This window comes from Cervus elaphus, chromosome 11 (assembly GCF_910594005.1).
Source record: "Cervus elaphus chromosome 11, mCerEla1.1, whole genome shotgun sequence".
Taxonomy (NCBI): domain Eukaryota; kingdom Metazoa; phylum Chordata; class Mammalia; order Artiodactyla; family Cervidae; genus Cervus; species Cervus elaphus.
In genome coordinates, this window is record NC_057825.1 from 57,585,497 (window position 1) to 57,603,689 (window position 18,193).

Sequence of the window (18,193 nt, forward strand, 5' to 3'; positions counted from 1 at the left end):
GGAACAATAGTAAAATGATTCCAAACCTGCCTGACATCAAAATACCACAGGGAGCTTAGTGGATGCTCGAGGGGGAACATGGCAGCCATTTCCTGGAGGGATGGTGGAGCATGAGCTCCATTAGTGGGGAGGAAGATGGAGGTTCTGGCAGGGCTGTTCTGGGGGAACTCTGAGCCCTGTTTACACAGAAGAGGACCCAATGACTGTGACTAAGGCCTCCATGTGGCCTCCTCCTCAAGGCCCTACACTCATATCCGTCTCAGCCCAGCCTGGTGTCAGACTGTCTTCTGCTAACCGCAGCTCCTCCTGCCACCCTAGGGCTGAGCTTCACTTGGAAGATTCCGTTTGGATCCTTATATTCTGCGTGGCCCAGGGAATGTCCTGCTCACAGATGTGTGTGCAGTGTCTCCAGGCCCCTCACTGCTGATTCAAATGAGAAATCAATAGACTCTTGAATAGAAACAGGTCCTCTCCTTGAACATGTGATGAACATGTGTACACCCTGAATACTTGTGTTTCTTCATATGTGTTACAAATCCATGAATATAAAACACTTATTTCTAGATAAAAAACAATTTTATTGATAGTAATTTTCAAGATAATATTACAATTTTAATAGCATTTGCTGTGTAACCTCAAGCTGGAAAGGAAATCATCTTTAGTAAGTTTTATTCCTTTAACCAGCAACAGGATTATATTGCTCAGGGGGATTTGGAATTAGTTTATGCCATTCATACGCTGTCAGAATATATAACTAGCATGTCCAGTATTAGTTGGGAAATATTTTAGAGCGTTTAAAAACTGGGATCTATTTGAAGTACTCATTTTCTACCAGGGAAGAATCTGCCTGCAATGCAGGAGACCCTGTTTTGATTCCTGGGTTGGGAAAACCCCCTGGAGAAGGGATAGGCTACCCACTCCAGTATTCTTGGGCTTCCCTGGTGCTCAGACAGTCAAAATGATGCCCAGTGAGGCAATGATGCCATCCAACCATCTGTCAACTCCTTGTCCTCCTGCCCTCAATCTTTCCCAGCATCAGGTTCTTTTCCAAAGAGCTGGCTATTTGCATCAGTTGGCCAAGGTACTAGAGCTTAAACTTCATCACCAATCCTTCCAATGAGTACTCAGGATTGATTTCCTTTAGGATGGACTGGTTTGATCTCCTTGCTGTCCAAGAGACTCTTAAGAGTCTTCTCCAGCACCACAGTTCAAAAGCATGAATTCTTCGGCACTCAGCTTTCTTTATGATCCAACTCTCATATCTGTGCATCATATTACACTTTGATTTAAGAATGCTGAGTTTCCCTCTCTATGAGCCGATTTTTCTTCTTGGTTAAATATTTGTTTAAAGACTCTGGATTTGTTCTTTTTCATTTTAATTGTGATATTAAAGGAAGAATGGGCAAATATGTTAAGTATACAACACATGAAGGCTTAACATATATCACTATCTGGATAAAATATAAAATACGTCATACCCTACAGATGCCTGACTCTTGCACTTTGAGAAGCACTAACTACTCCAACCAAGAACACGGGCCTTCTGAAAGTTAGGGGAGAAGATGTCTACCTTCAGGGAAACCTGAGGTCCTGGTTGTCTAGGACAGAAGCAGGAGCTGAGATGCAGGGAGCAGAGAAAAGGCATGAGTATGATTCAAAGCCAGGAAATTCTAGAACAGATTTAGTTGAACAAACTTAGAAGCTGTGACTATATGAAGTTCAAATTTTATCATGGTATTCTGTCTCTAATATGAGGATACTTTTCCGATTTTAAGAGAATATACATCAGGATGATTAAGATTTTCCAGACTAGGATTTTCTGCCAGAGAGACTGAGGGAAAGATAGTTTTCTCAGAACCACTGAGAAAGTCACTCCCTGGGGCCCCAACACTGTTTATGAGCAAGTGTCTGAGTCTGGCAGGTACATCAGTGTGGGGAAGGTCTGTGCTCCAGGGGACTGGAGAGCAGGTGGTCGGTCCTTCACAGGTAGTGATGCCTTGAGCTGAGGAAGAGTCAGCATGGAGCCATCTGTGAGCATCTCAGCCAGCGGTCCAGACCCTGGGGAGCTCACTACAGGGACTCCTGGGCTCTGGACCTGAGGGTGTTCCCACCTCCTTTTAGGGCCACACCATTTCCTCCTCCCTCAGATCTCCACTGAGAGGAGCAGCTTCTCTGACCCCGATTCCCTGGGGGAAGCAGCTGCTCAGCTGAGCACAAGGGCTGAGCCCATGAGGGAGGTGTATATTTACGGCCATGTGTCTCAGTGAGCGTTCTGGGCACAGAAGTCACGTGCAGGGACCCCACCCTGGTGAGTGTGAGTGTGAAATCTGTCCTAGACCCACAGTCACTGAGCCAGGCTGGGACCCCAGGAGCCCGGGGAACCCCTGTGATCAGTGGTTGAGGAGAGTGTATGGTTTGTGCCGGAAGCATGGCGGGCAGGTGTGTCCATTCCTCTGGATGAGATGAGATGGACTTCAGGAGATGGAGATGCTCCCTCCATGGCCACAGGCCAGAGCGAGGAGATGGAGTCAGCTCAGCAGCCCCATGGGAAACTGGGGAAGAAAGGCACTTAGTGTGAGTGCAAACATGGAACCGTAGTGATGAAGGAAAAAAATGATGTTGCTTATTCAGGTGTTTTATTTTCACATGAATGTAGTTCTGTGTATAAATTTTCTCTGGTTTTAAGTACCTATAACCTAAGCAATGACTAAAATATCCTTGAGTCAGTCAGTCAGTTCAGTCGCTCAGTCCTTAGGATGTAGATAAACCTAAGGACATGGACATGATGTAATTATAACCTGGTATGTTGTCAACATTTTGCAGAGTATATACTGCTGACTAGACCCCAAACAACAAAGCACTGGAAGAAGCTCAATCAAGTCTCTTGTTAATGTAGGTACTTAATTCTTCTTGATTATTTTTAAAGTTTCTGGTTTCATGAAAATATTCTACATCCTGTCACATACGTGGTAAGCATATAAAAAGTAATTCCCCTCATAGCTACAAATCCTCTGGCTCTGTCTTGATGTCCATTATATTCCACCTGTGTTCATTGCCTTTTCTGAAACTATTTTTCCCTCTTGATAATGTATGCCTCCGTGTTTTCATAAAAGTGAGGCTGTAATGTATACACTTAATGTTTATGTAGATTAACATGCATATTTACCCTAAAAATGTTAGAGATGATTTTTGACCCTGGCATGATTTATGTCAATCAGAATGATTTACTTTTGAATCTGGCAAAATGCTAGGTGTTGATCACTTTCATCCAATCAGGGAGACATGACTTGGAGGCTGGTCCTCAGCCTGGTGATTCCTTGCTGTTCCTGGTTCATCTCCTCTCCCAGGTGTGGCCCTTGCCCCATTCTACCTGAAGGCTTTGTTCTAATCAGGATCCAACCTTCTCTGTGCCCGTAGAGCCTTATTTTTATCTCTGACCACAGATATTACTGAAAGCTGTGCTTGGCTTTGAGGCCTCCACCATCTCTTTTTTTTCCCTTAAAAATATTTAGCTTTGAGGATCCTTTAGTGAGATAGCAAATGTGTTTAAGTGTCATTAAAGAGGAATAGGGCTCACCTCCCTCGGCTTCACTACCTCTCAACTTTTCAAGTACCTCCTCTCTTTGCCCTCCCTGTACATGAGATAGAAATTAATTATTAAGAATTTTCTTGAGTCTCCAGACAGTCCCCATACCTATATAATTTGAGAGAAAGATTATCACTTATGTAAGGAAATTCCAGGTGGAGTAAGATGGGCACTAGCTGGAGCAGGCTGGGTTGAAAGAGGTGGAACTTTGGGCTTTTAATAGGGTCGCAGAGGGACTTGGTAAAGGCACTTGTGTGGACTTGGGTTTGTGAGTTTTGAGTGTCCATGGTTGTTGGACAGATATAGTGCAAAGTGGATGCAGGAGAACAGGCTGAGAGGTGTCTTGATCCCATATTAACAATGGAGTCTGACTCCTTGATACCTGGATCCCCTCTGATGTCTATATAAAGACTCCGCTTGCCATTGCCAATGCAGGAGATCAGGTTCAATCCCTAGGTCAGGAAGATCCTCTCGAGCAGGGAATGGCAAACTGCTCCAGTACTCTTGCCTTGGAAATCCCACGGACAGAGCCTGGTGGGCTGTAGCCCATGGTGTCAGAGTTGAACACAACCGAGCAACTAAACACAGCAAATAAATATATCCCTTTTTTTCTGAAATTTATACACTTCTTGGTCGGTTATAGAAAATACGATACTCCACCACTTAACAAAGTTGGAGTTACCAAAGATAAAGAGAATCTAAGGAATAATTTGATATAAAGATACTGTGCAAAAGACCGTATCTCTCTAAGTACAGGATGAAGCAAACTGACAATGGCAACAAGTATTTACTGAGTGAAAACCTTGAGAATTCCATGGACAGAGGACCTGGGCAGGCTACAGTCCATGGGATTGCAAAGCCACGACTGAGCGACTCACACTGCCGCTCACTTTTCATTTTCACTTACAAACATTACCAGTCATATGATGACTATTTTGTATGTATTCATGTATTTAATTCTTATAACAAGTTTTAGCATTTTTATTGCTAAAGAAAATAAAATCTTTTATTTTTCTTCATTACCGATCAATAAACCAAGGGAAAAGGGCTTTACTGATGACATTAGTGGTAAAGAACCCTCCTGCCAATGGGGAGATAGAAGAGATGTGGGTTTGATCCCTGGGTTGAGAAGATCCCCTGGAGAAGGAAATGGCAACTTACTCCAGTATTCTTGCCCGGGAAGTCCCATGGACAGAGGAGCATGGCAGTCTACAGTCCATGGTATCACTAAGAATCGGACACAAATGAAGTGACTTACCATGCATGCAAACCAAGGGAAAAAAGGTTAAATAAATCTCCAAGTATATTCAGCTGTTAAATACAAGTCAAATTCTGAACAAGAATGCATGGTTGCATCCTTTTTGTCTCAGATGGGAGTAAATACCATTGTTATGTTTCTTTCCCTGAGCTTCCCTCCACATCACCCCAATGAGACAATGGTAGCCTGGGTGAGAAGAAACACCTGACCTTTCACGCAGCCCCCCTTTCACAAAACTGGCTGCCATAGGACACAGGACCCCTCCAGTGCCTGCTGCTTCTGCCAGGACAAGGCTGTGCAGCTCATGGGACCTCAACATGTGGTGCCTGAAGAAGAGCTAAGACACTCATGATCCAGAGCCCTCACTGCAAACTCTTCCCCTGAGATTGCCACCTGATACACAGACTCAGATCATCCGCTGTCAGTTCCCCAGAGAAGCTGCACTTTGAGCAGCTGAGCCACCCAGGCAGGGAGGTTTGTGTTCAGGGCTGTATCACTGTGGGAGGAACATATCTATTTTGATAACAGTAATAGACGCCAGCATCCTCAGCCTGCACACTGCTGATTGTCAGTGTGAAATCTGTCTCTGACCCACTGCCAGTGAACCTGTCTGGGACCCCAGTGTCACGGTTGGAAACCTGATAGATCAGTAGCTGTGGAGACTGGCCTGGTTTATGTTGAAACCAATTCAAATAGGTTTTTCCATCACTATATTTCAGACTCTGAGTAGACTTGCAGGAGATGGATACCGTCTCTCCAGGGGTGAAAGACAGGGTGAGGGGAGTCTGGGTCAGCACAACATCCCCACTGGATCCTAAAAGAAATGACAGAAAATGTTCAAGTTACATACAAATATTATGAGCTCTAATTATCATTTCCAATTTCTTATTTATGTTAGCTAAAGTACTACTTTGTTTTACTCTCATTATCAATACTTTTCATCCATACAACAAAAATGTACAGTCACGATAATGACCCTGACATCCGTGAAGCGTAAAGAAGCTGCTCAACATCCCCTACATCATCCCCACTTCCTCTGTCACAGTCCTGACCAGAGTACAGGCCCCCATCCTCCTCTCATCCCCGCTCTGTTCTTACCTGGGACCCAGAGCAGGAGGAGCCCCAGGAGCTGAGCAGGGAACCTCATGTCCAGAAGTTTGAACTGAGGAGTCCTGATTGGTCAGAGCAGGGTCAGAGCTGAGCTTTTATCTTAGACTTGCAAGGGAAGATCCTCCCTGGGGAACAACATGCAAATCTCCTGGTGGGGGCAGTGGAGTAGACAGAGCCAGAGGGAGGGTGGGAGGGGTCAAACTCAAGCAAAATGAAATAAAGCTCTTGTGTGTTTAGATGAATACCATTAGCTAAAGTTTATACTTCTTGAAACAGTGGGAAGAAGAATCTCACTAAGAAAGTGCAGATTGACTGTCAGGACACAGTGCATGTGACCTGGGGCTCTAAGAAAGCACTGAAGACCCTGACATGCAGACAGGTGTGTCCAGGGTCAATAGTCAGAAGGGGACCACCATCTTGCTTTTCTTCCCAGATGATCTAGATAACAGAACAGCTAGTACTGACCTTTAGCAATTTCTCCAAACAACAGTGTGGAGGTGAGCTGGTTCAAGATCTTTCCAATGACTGCAAGTCTCAAGTTACCTGTTTAAGAATGTTGAAACCGGGTGTTAGAACTGGTCTTTACCTGGCACCTAGTGAATTAAAATTCAAAGACACTTAAGTTAAAAGAAATTGACAGTGGAAAAATCATATAGCTCGTGCAGAAAGTTGATAGTTCAGTTCAAGATAAGGAAAAATGTGTAAGAATTTTATGTAAAAGGAAATATCAAATGAAATATCAAAAATCCAGTTGCTAAAACCTAGTGTTCTTGCCTGGAGAATCCCAGGGACAGGGGAGCCTGGTGGGCTGCCGTCTATGGGGTCGCACAGAGTCGGACATGACTGCAGTGACTTAGCAGCAGCAGTAGCAATGCATATGCTACCGTAATTCTATCTGAGTCTGTCTTTGTCTCTGTTTCTGTCTCTCTCTGTCTTTCTGTCTGTCTCTCGATATATCTATATGTATATATGTTGCTGTTTTTCTTTAGTTGCTGAGATGTATCAAAGTCTTTGCAACACTGAGGACTGCAGGCCACCCACCAGGCTCCTCTGTCCATGGGATTTCGCATGCAAGAATCCTGGAGTGGGATGCCATTTCCTTTTTCAGGGGATCCACCCAACCAGAAAGCCACATATATGTATGTATGTATGTATATATATACACATGTATATATACATATATAGTCAAAGAAGTTCTTGAGGAAAAAGTTCACTTGAGATGATGGGACAACATGAAAAATGTATGACTGTGTTTTCTTTTTTCCCAGTGGTGCTTCAAGAGAACTCTTCCTCTGTTAACTCTTTCTCATCAAGTAGAACCGGTTTCCACAGGATTTCCTGGTTCTTGTCAGTTCTGTGTGAAAAACTAAGGCTCTCACTGCCTATATGTTGGAAGCCACAGTCATGAGCCTGCATTTCAAAAGGAGATGGTGTTTGTGAGAAGAGCAATGCCTGGATTCTTTATTTGAATGTCTCAGGGTGGCCTGTGTCTATCACTGTCACCTTTCTGGGCTTTTATTTAAGTCCGGTTCCTATGGAATCGGGCCCCAGGCCAACAGTGCTCAGGGAATCAGTCTATCACACCAGCTTTTATAAAATAAGGAAACTACAGGACTATTCTCATGGGTCAGCCTGATGCAGGTCATGATGGATTGAATGGTTCCTGAAAAATGACAATGTCAAATTCCTTTTGTCCTGAAAACAGAATCTTGGAAATTATAAAAGCAGACTTTGCTTTCTTAGAGTTTGGGCAATGTAAATCCAAAATCAGACTAAACTAATCAAGACAAATGAACTAATACAGTTTCCTGCAAGATTCCATAATAATATTTGGTCTTTATATTCTCTGGGAAATACTCAAGGATAAAAATTTGAAAAACTTTGAAAAGATAACTGAGCAAAAATGGTGTTTGCCTTTCAACTCTGAACTTTATGGTAATAATCTCATTCACTCCAAAAAAAAACCATGGTGTAGAGGTAGATAAAGAATTTTACATGTTCCATAGTTCACCAAAGTGTAACTCATGCTTTTATTTATTTATACTTCTTTAAGTTTTTGCTTTCTTTGATCTTGTCTTTTTCCAAAAAAAAATTATCCTGGGTTTTCTTCCTGCTTTCTGAAGCTACCAAGAGATATAGGGGTTTCTAGCAGGTGGCAGGCTGCTGTTCTGAAACCTCCAGCGCTCTAATTAATGATGCAGGGAACCAAGTCAAAAGACAAGCATCTGAATGAAAAGCAAACAAATACAAAACAAAGTGAAGAAGTTATTAGAAATATTAATGCTAGTTTTATATGAATCCTTTAGCATCTATTAAAGTAAGAGTTGCTTTTATTTACTATTACTGGCTGAATTCTGTTCTTCAATAGTTATAGTGATGTTTTAGACTCCAGGACCTCTGAACATGACATTATTTAGAAAATAGCCAGTACTGATATAATGTGGTGATCATGATGTCATACTGTGCTGTGGTGGGCCTTTAATATAAGTGGCCTTCTAAGGAGAGGAGAAAGGCCACAAAGACGGAGATCCAGAGAAGAGACCACGTGAAGACAGACGCAGTGACTGGACTTATGGTGCCAATGGTTAAGGAAGCCCTGGGGCTCAGGAAAGGGGAAAAGGTGAGGAGTGCTTTCACCTCAGAGGGCAGCTGATCTAGCCTGGACAACACCTGGTTTCATTCCTCAGGTCTTCAGGCCTGACAGAATACCTTTCTGTTGTTTTAGCCCATCAATCTCTAGTACTTTCTTACAGAAGCCTTAAGAAACAAATAAATTCAGTCCTGAGAAGGGAAACATAAATTGTGGGGAAAAGAATTAAAGTGAGAATTCTGTGGTGTTTTCTTTTATGACAAATCAAATTTTCAGAAGCTCGTTTTACAAAATATTCTTTAAGATGGATGAATTTCAGAGAGAATTTGTCTCTTTTGTGAGCTTACTAGAAAACTTCTAAAGGTCTCTTTTTTAATGCTTGTCTTATCTAATAGTCAACTATCCTAAGATCTACAGAAAATGTAAAAATCTCTTAAAAATTGATTCTCTGTCAGGAAAAGTCTTTAAAATATTCCTCTCCTACTTTAGACAGAAAGTATAAGATTTCTCATTCTAAAAAACACTCTCTGCCTCCTGTATGTTAGCAAAACAGGCTGAGGCCTGTAAGCAAAACTAAATAGCAGCTCACACTAGTCACGTGACACCACCCAGCAATAAGGAAAGTTTTTCAGGGTTGAATGTATAACCTCCATGAGTTCCAGGTGAGGGGCAGGCCTCTGTGGGTCTCCAACCTTGACTGTAGGCAACTGAATGAGGAAGGCCTTAGGCAGGCAGCTTCATTGTACTTTTGTCTCTGTTGTCAGATGCTATTAGTTTCAGTTCCTTAAAACGAGAAGCCAGTGTATGATATGCACGACTGGGAGACTGTCCTGTTGGTGTTTGAGCTTGTTTTCCTGCTGTCATTTTTCTGTGGAATGAAGATTGTGACTGTGACAGCCTCTGTGCAGGGTTTTCTGCAGACCTGGCCACCCTCTCAGACAAAACCATGCTGCCATGGGTAAGGTTAGAGACACACAGAGGCCTGTTCGCCTCCTGGATCCAAACCTGGATCCCTTATGTGAACAGGTGAGAGATTGTCATTGAGGAAGAGTTGAGAGCGGTCCACCCGGCAGAGGGCGCTGCCTGCCGCAGGTGGGCTGGGCTAGATCCTGCAGCCAAAGGCATCTGTGATGTCCAGGGAGCTGGTTCCCTGTCAAACTTGAAAGCACATTTGTCACCCACAGTCCATGGAAAAGCATTTTAGTTTCTAGGAAGCAAAGAAAAGTCTATGTGAATGTATTTATCCTCTGACTTGTATAAGCTTTCTCAAAACACAGGTGAAGCAGGTTTGATGCCATGCCTGTCTATTTTGCATCATTAAGTCCTTAATTTCCATGGTCATGATAGAATCGGTATCAAAATGTTTGACTCAGTTTTGTTTGTTTTCTCTTAAAATAAGTAAAAAATTCCGTACATCTACACAACTGATCAATAGGATGAGTGAGGAAATCGTGTGCTGGAGATGGAGCCTTTGTCCATAAATGTTGCACTATGCGCTGTATCCCATTCACCCATAGATGAACTGGACAAAATACGACAATAATTCCATTGCATTGCCCACCCGAGCATTCTCTGCCATATAAGCTCTTCATGTCCTCTGGGACTTTCACTAAATTCACCATTGTACTCAAAATATATTCTCCTAAAAAGCACAGATTCTCTGAATGTTTAATGTTTCTCCACTGTCTACATGTGTTTTTTTTCTTTGACCTCTAAGAACGTCTAGTTCACTTGAGTAATGGGGAGTGGAGAACACTGGAAGATTTTAGGCAACAAATCACAGATTCTAGCCCCTTAAGTTTCAGTTGAAGCTGCCTTTGAATGAGAATTTTTATGGTATCCCAAGATTGCAAGGGAAATAATTTTCTCCAATTTTTCATCCAGATAAGCAGGTGTACCTGTAAAAAAGGAAACTATAAGCTGAGAATTCTCAAATTTAATGCTTTTCTTTTTTTTTTTTTAACCTATTCATGATTTCAGGAGTTTACAAATCCTTATATAGAAGGGATATGCAAGACATTGTGGGGAAAAAAATCAAGTTAAATCCCTTAAACTGATATCTAAAATCAACTGAATTCTCTGTAACCATGTCTTTTCATCTCCCATTAACTCAGATGAAAGGTTCTGAACAGGAAAGACACAAGGGATGAATAAAATATTTTGTGGCCATTCCTCATCTTAAAACAAAAACACATTGCCTTGATGAGTAAGTGAGAGCGTTTCTTCTCTGCCTTAAGGAAGTACTGGGCTCATAGGAGTGAACTTCGTGTCTACCTAGTCACTTGGACCAAGACAAGGACTGAAGTCCAACTGCTCTCTAAAGCATCAGCTGACCCCATCTTTTGGTGCTTTCATAAATTTGCATATTGGCTTCTCTTTAAAACAATTACCAGAGCAAGGAGAGAATAAGAATCAGACGTTAAAAATAAATACACATGTTGAATATTAAATAGTACAATATTTGCACTCCCTGGAGGAGATATGAAGGTATAAGATTAAGGAAGAACTATAGTCTATGATAAATTGCTGGAAACTTCCTGTGCAGGTGTTACTCATATTCCATACCCTTGTCCTAGTCAATCAGAAACATCATGATTCCACAGATTGTCTCTCTGTCCTGGTATCCTCACAGCCTATGTGAATTATAAAACCAGTTATCAGAATGTATAGAAATATATTATTCCAGGTAATTGCACCAAAATAATTTATTATTTTATAAGGAGGACAAATTGTTTATTCTATTATAAAAATATACCAAACAATTGCTGGTCACAATCAACCTAAACATACAAAACCTCTTTGTTTGAAACAGACAATAATGCTTCAAGTTTCAGTCAAATCATTTGTCTTGGTATAAACTAAACTTCGGAGCTTCCCTGGTGGCTCAGTCAGTAAAGAAACCAGCTGCAGTGCAGGAGATTCAGGATCGATCCCTGGGTCAGTAAGATCGCAGAGGAAGTCATGGTAACCCACTCCAGTTTTCTTGCCTGATGAGTCCCATGCATAGGGGAGTCTGGTGGGCTGCAGTCCATAGGGTCACAAGAGGTGGACATGACGGAAGTGACCGAGCACTCATGCACAAGCTAAACTGCTAGTGTTGGTCACTACACTTCTAGTGTTGGGAGTTCATGACACTTAGAACATAGAGAAAAAAGAGAGAATGAGAAGCAGGTGAGAAAATATGTCTATGTTAAAGAATTGCAGAAATAAAAGAAAACAGATAGAGAGAGAGCACAATAGAAGGAGAGAGGAGGCATAAAGTGAATTTCCAGCCTCGCAGCATCAAAATATTCAAGGTGATAGGCAAATAAAGAGAAACTTAGAAACAAAACATGCAATGTGTATTAGAAAATGGACTTGACTGCCTCCTGGTATCCTTTTGACACAAGGCCCAGGTGACAGCAGATTCATGCAAAGATAGTTCCAACTTAAACCCTCGTAACTGGAGCACCTGTTCAGAAATTGTGTCAAAACAAAGTTGCCTGCAATGAGTTGAGAATCTTTTCGGGCTGCTTGGTGTTTTCTGGTCGTTGTGTAGTTGATGATCTCCCTTGGTTGTCCAGATTATATTTCTGGACAAGAACACTTGATACCAAATTGCACAAAAAGTTTTCCCCCAATGGTAAGAGAGCTCTCATGGGTCCCATAAACAAGACTGGGATGTGCATCACTTTCCAGGGTGTTGAGTGTGTCTTTTTCTGAAAGGAATTGTCTGACAGCCTCTATGACTTCTGGACACTACATAGTCCGCATGTAGGAGGGCTGGTCTGGCTCATGGACGAGGTGACGTTGAATCTGCCAGATTTCAGAGGGCTGTGCGGTAGGTTCAGCCTGCGGTGCGAGCAGCCCTGCCTCCGGGCCAGTGCGGACATAGAGAGCTGATCAAAGACATCAGCCCTCTGGACATAAGCGACACTCAGAGATCAGCCTGCTGAGCAACAGGAAACACATCAGGCAACCTAGTGGATGCTCCAGGGGGGACATGGCAGCCCTTGCCTGGAGGGACTGTGGGGTGTGAGCTCCCTTAGTCAGAAGGAGGGAAGAGGCTGTGGGAGGCTGTCCTAGTGATGCCCTGACCTCTGTTTACAAAGAAGAGGACTCAGTGCCTGTGACCACGATGCTCATGGTCTCTCTCTTGAGGCTCCAAGGCCATTTCCACTAGAGCCCATCCTGGTGTCAACTCATCCTCTGGGCACTGCAGCTGCTCTGCCACCATGAGAAGCTGAGTCTCTATGGTAAGTTTGTGTTTGGATCTTTATACACCATTCAGGGTCCAGTGAGTTTCCTGCTTAGAGAACAACATGCAGCATCTCCAGGCTCCTCACTGATGATGGTAGCAAGAAGTCAACTGAATTGGTATAAAACTGTTCCTACTGTGAATATGTGTAGAAATATCTGCTGAAGTCCAGCGGTTCTCTGCATGTGTTACAAATTCTGTATGTATACTGTTTCTTACAATTTCTATTATAATCAAGAATCCAGTTTTAATTTCACTTGCTATGAAACCCATTATCTGTAAAGGAATGACCTCTAATAAGTTTTATCCTCTTAATCAGACACAGTTTAGGTAGTCCAGGTGGAATTTGAAATTATTTAATGCAATCCATGCCATGTCAGAGAATGTGAATAACATACCTGTATAAACTCAGAAGTATTTTTAGAACATTTCTAAAAATGGGATCTATTTGAAGTATTCACATTCTATACATCTATCACTAGAAACAGGAGTCAGATGCACTTTTAAGAAATGAACATTCATGTGAACCCAAAGTATATCTTTATTGCTTGAATTTTTTCTTTTTATGGCAATATACTACCAAGTTTCTAAGCTCCAAAAGTGATCCTGATAAAAATGTGACATAAATCTCCATGCTGCTGCTGCTGCTAAGTTGCTTCAGTTGTGTCTGACTCTGAACAACCCCATGGACTGTAGCCCCCCAGGCTACTCTGTCCCTGGAATTCTCCAGGCAAGAATATTGGAGTGGGTTGCCATTTCCTTCAATGCATGAAAGTGAAAAGTGAAAGTGAAGTCTCTCAGTCATGTCCAACTCTTTGCAACCCCAGGGACTGTAGCCTACCAGGCTCCTCCTTCCATGGGGTTTTCCAGGCAAGAGTACTGGAGTGGGGTGCCATTTCCTTCTCCAAAATCTCCATGAATGTTGGACAATTTGGAAATCTAGTCACTGAGAAAGTTACCAATAACGAAAATGTAAAGTGGAAAGTTCATGGTTGTATAATATCAGGGGAAAATGCAAAGTGTAAGAATTAGATGACTTGAAATAACAAAGTAAAAAACATTCCTTTCTTGTTGAGCCAATGTTTACCCAACATTTTGCTCTTATATTGTTTTCCAAAATTTCATGTGGACGGAAGCTCTGACTTGGGTCAAGTGCAGCAACCCAGCTGGAAACCGTAAATCCACCTGAGGTTTGAGGCCTCATAAGGTAACTTCCATGAGAGAGGAGAGTCCTGAAATCTGAGTCAGCACACAGACTACGGATGCTGGGTCAGAAAATAAAAACCCCCTACTTATTCAGACTTTTTCTTTTTCTCTACTCAAGGCTGCTGTGTGCATCCTTAATACTTGTCTGAATGCTGGCAGTTGGTCTCCATCTCCTTGGCATCTGCCAGATTTTGCACCCTTTGGACACTCCCTGTCACTGGTGGTAGCACCTCCCCAACCCTATCACATGGCCTCTGCTGGACCACCTTCAGGAGCAAGTACATCTGGAGACTGCTCGGCTGAGTTAAGTTGACAGTGACTAGGTGACATGACCTTAGGTCTCTGCACAGGAACATCACTGAGCCCTTGATGATAGAAGATCTCAAGCCCTGGCCACACACTCATTTTCTGTGACATGTGCAGTGGCCCAGACACAACAGGGGTTTCCCAGGTGGCACTAGTGGTAAAGAACCCGCCTGCCAATGCAGGAGATATGAGAGACATGGTTTCGATCCCTGGGTTGGCAAGATCTCCTGGAGCAGGGCATGGCAAAGCACTCCAGTATTCTTGCCTGGAGAATCCCATGGACAGAGGAGCCTGGAAGGCTACAGTCCACAGCGTCCCACAGAGTCGGACATGACTGAAGCGACTTAGCAACAGCATACACAACCCAGCAAAGCAGGCAGAGGGTCCTTCCTCCTTGTGATTCCATAAAGAACACACTGGGTTTCTCTCTGGGTTCTTCTTATCAGTCCTCAACAGCACCACCATTTTTAATCCCACAGAACAGAAGCCAAAGAGCAGTATGCTCAGTTGTGTGTGTCGACTTGATTCCATTCACGTTTCTATTCTTGCAGTCCTCCCACAGCTTAAAATTCTTAACTTTTGAGAAAAAGAACTTGGCATATTATTCTGTATCCTTCAAATATTCTTTGGTGTAAATTCTATACCTTACCCCTTCCAGTTTATGTTATTAAAAAAAATTTTAAACCCAGTTTAAGGAATTCTAATACTCATATTTTGTTTTCTCTGAAAGTTAATTGAGATAAATCAGAGGTGTTAGCATTAGGATATTGTGCTTGCTATTGTTTCAAAAAAAAAGTGAACATTCATAACTCCAAACTTTCACTAATTTTTCCCCACTAATTCTGTCTGGGGACTGCTTATAGGAGCTGTTATCTGACACATGATGAAGAAATAGGAAGATATGTAGGAAAAGAGGATATTCAGAAAGTGTAGAAAGTGAAAAAAAAAACTATTTTTTAATATTATGACATTTTATCTTCCTAAAAATCCCACCATCTATTCTGCTACAAGTCTGCCTCATTGTCTCCCTGATACACTGACTGTATTGATTCTACACGTCACTGTACATGAGGGGGAAAGTAGGATGACCTCTCACTCACCTCTCCCTCCTCAGGTCTGTTGGCTCAGAGGACACTTAGACCCTCCATTCTCTTGCTGGTGCTGTCACTCAAGAACCCACATGGGGCCTTAACCTGTGTTGTCTGAAGTTGAGCAAAGACACTTCATCACCTTCCTGAGCCCTCAGACACATTCTGTTCCCCTGGCTCTCCAGCATCTTCCTCCTACACAGACTCAGAAACTCTGCTCACCTGCTCACCACACAGTCAACACATGTGAGCAGCTGGGCCACCAGGAGAGGGGGGTTTATGTTTGGGGCTGAATCACTGTGGGAGGAGTTTCTTTATTTTGCTGGCAGTAATAAACTCCAGCATCCTCAGCCTCCACCCTGTTGATTTTGAGGGTGAAATCCGTCCCTGACCCACTGCCAGTGAACCTGTCTGAGACTCCAGAGGCCTGGTTAGAAGCTACATAGATCAGGAGTTGTGGAGACTGGCCGGGCTTCTGCACATAACAGTGCAAAAGACTGTTTCTATAACTATCTTCAAGGCTCTGACTGGCTCTGCAGGAGATGGAGGCCGTCTCTCCAGGGATGACAGACAGGGAGTGTGGAATCTGGGTCAGAACAATAGCCCCATCGGATCCTAAAAGAATTAGAGAAAAGTACAAGATTTCAGACAAAATTGAGAAGTTATTTTCAGAATTTCCCAGTTTACTTCAGGCTAAATTATTATTTCTTTTTAATTCTAATTAATACCCAAAATTTCTAGTTTCAAAATAATCCAAGATTCACAATGTAAAAAGAGATTTCTAGAAGTCATGCACACTTGCCCACACCTTGTATCTATACAGTGTTGGGCAGAGCACACCTACTTGTTTCCTCTGTATTTATCCTCATTCTCATATTGCTGACTATCACATGCCCTTCAGAGGGCAAGGTGTGCATCTAACATGGGGGCAAAGACACAGGAAGAGCAGTGCTGCCCCCAGAGCTCAGCCCCCATCCTCTTCCTCATTCCCTCTTCTCGTCCCTTACCTGAGACCCAGAGCAGGAGGAGCCCCAGGAGCTGAGCAGGGAACCTCATGTTCAGAAGTGTGAACTGAGGAGTCCTGATAAATCAGAGCAAGACCAGAGCTGAGCTTTTATCTCAGACTTGCAAGGGAAGGTCCTCCCTGGGGAACCACATGCAAATCCCCTGGTGGGGGCGGTAGCATGGACTGAGCCCAAAAGGGATGGGAGACTCATGAGAGCAAAGGGAGAAAAAGTGTCTCTGTGTGGAAGGAAGACCTTCAACCTCAATATGGATGCAGTTCACAATTTTTAAGAGTAAATGGCACAGATAAATGTGTCTTTGAATTTACCCTCCCTGTTCTCTAGTTTCTTAGAACTTTTGAATTCATGTTGTTGTAGTTCAGTTGCTAAATGGTGTCTGACTCTTTGCAACCATACGAACTGCAGCAAACTGGGCTTCCCTGTCCTTCACCATCTCCTAGAGTTTGCTCAAACTCATGTTATTGAGCCAATGATACCATCCAACCATCTTTCGCCGCCTTTTCCTCTTGTCCTCAATCTTTCCCAGCATCGAGATCTTTTCCAATGAGTCAGCTCTTCCAGTCAGATGGCCAACATATTGTAGCTTCAGCATCAGTCCTTCCAATGAATATTCAGGGTTGATTTCCTTTAGCATTGATCTGGTTACATCTTCTTGCTGTCCAAGGGACTCTCAAGAGCCTTCTCCAGAACCACAGTTCAAAAGCATCAGTTCTTCGGCATTAAGCCTTCTTTATGATCCAACTCTCACATCTGTACATCATATTACACTTCTACTTAAGAATGCTGAGCTTCCCTGTATATGTGTTGATGTTCATTCTTTTTAAAATATTTGTTTTAAACTCTGGATTTGTTCTTTTTCAATTTAATTGTGATATTAAAAAGCATACAGAAAGAATGGGCAGATATACTAAGTATATAACACATGAAGGTTGACATATATCACTATCTGAATAAAAATATAAACTATGTCACACTTTACAGATGTCTTACTCTTAGACTTTGAAAACCACTAATTAAACCACTCCCAATCAAGCACACAGGCATTCTGAGAGTTAGGGGAGAAGATGTCTCCCTTCAGGGAAACCTGAGGTCATGGTAGTTTAGGACAGAAGCAGGAGCTGAGATGTGTGGAGCACATAGAAGGCATGAGCATGATTCAAAGCCAGGAAATTCAGAAGCAGATTTAGTTAACAAACTTAGAAGCTGTGACTACATGATACCCACGTGAAGTTTAAATTTCATCATGGTATTTGTTTCTAATATGAGGATAATTTCCAGATTTTAAGAGAATATACATCAGGATGATTAAGATTCTCCAGACTCGGAATTTCCACCAGAGAGACTGAGGGAAAGAGTTTTCTCAGAACCGCAGACCAGTCCCTCCCTGGGGCCCTGACCCTGTCTATGAACAAATGTCTTTGAGTCTAGTGGTGAAGTCACGGTGGGACAGGCCTGTGCTCCTGAGGCCTGGAGGGCAGGTAGCCGGTCCTCCAGGGTCAGTGATGCTCAGAGCCGAGGGAAAATCAGCATGGAGCTGTCTGTGAGCATCTCAACCAGGGGTCCAGACCCTGGGGAGCTCATGACAGAGACTCCTGGGCTCGGGACCTGAGGCTGTTCCCACCTCCTTCCAGGGCTCCCCACCATTTCCTCCTCCTCCAACTTGTCCTGTGCTGAGAGGAGCAGCTGCTCTGACCCTGACTCCCTGGAGGAAGCACCTGCTCAGCTGAGCCCACAGCGGAGGGGTGTGTTTAGGAGCGTACATGTACAGTTCCCATTGAAGGTTCTGT

General features: G+C 43.0%; 1 gene segment (V, D, J or C); it reads right to left on the minus strand.

Annotated features, from left to right (window-relative positions):
- Positions 1-15,658: 15,658 nt before the first annotated feature.
- On the minus strand, positions 15,659-16,437 carry LOC122703115. The segment is given in 2 exon segments: positions 15,659-15,996; positions 16,389-16,437. Coding segments are annotated over 2 exon segments (387 nt in total).
- Between the last annotated feature and the right edge of the window lie 1,756 nt (positions 16,438-18,193).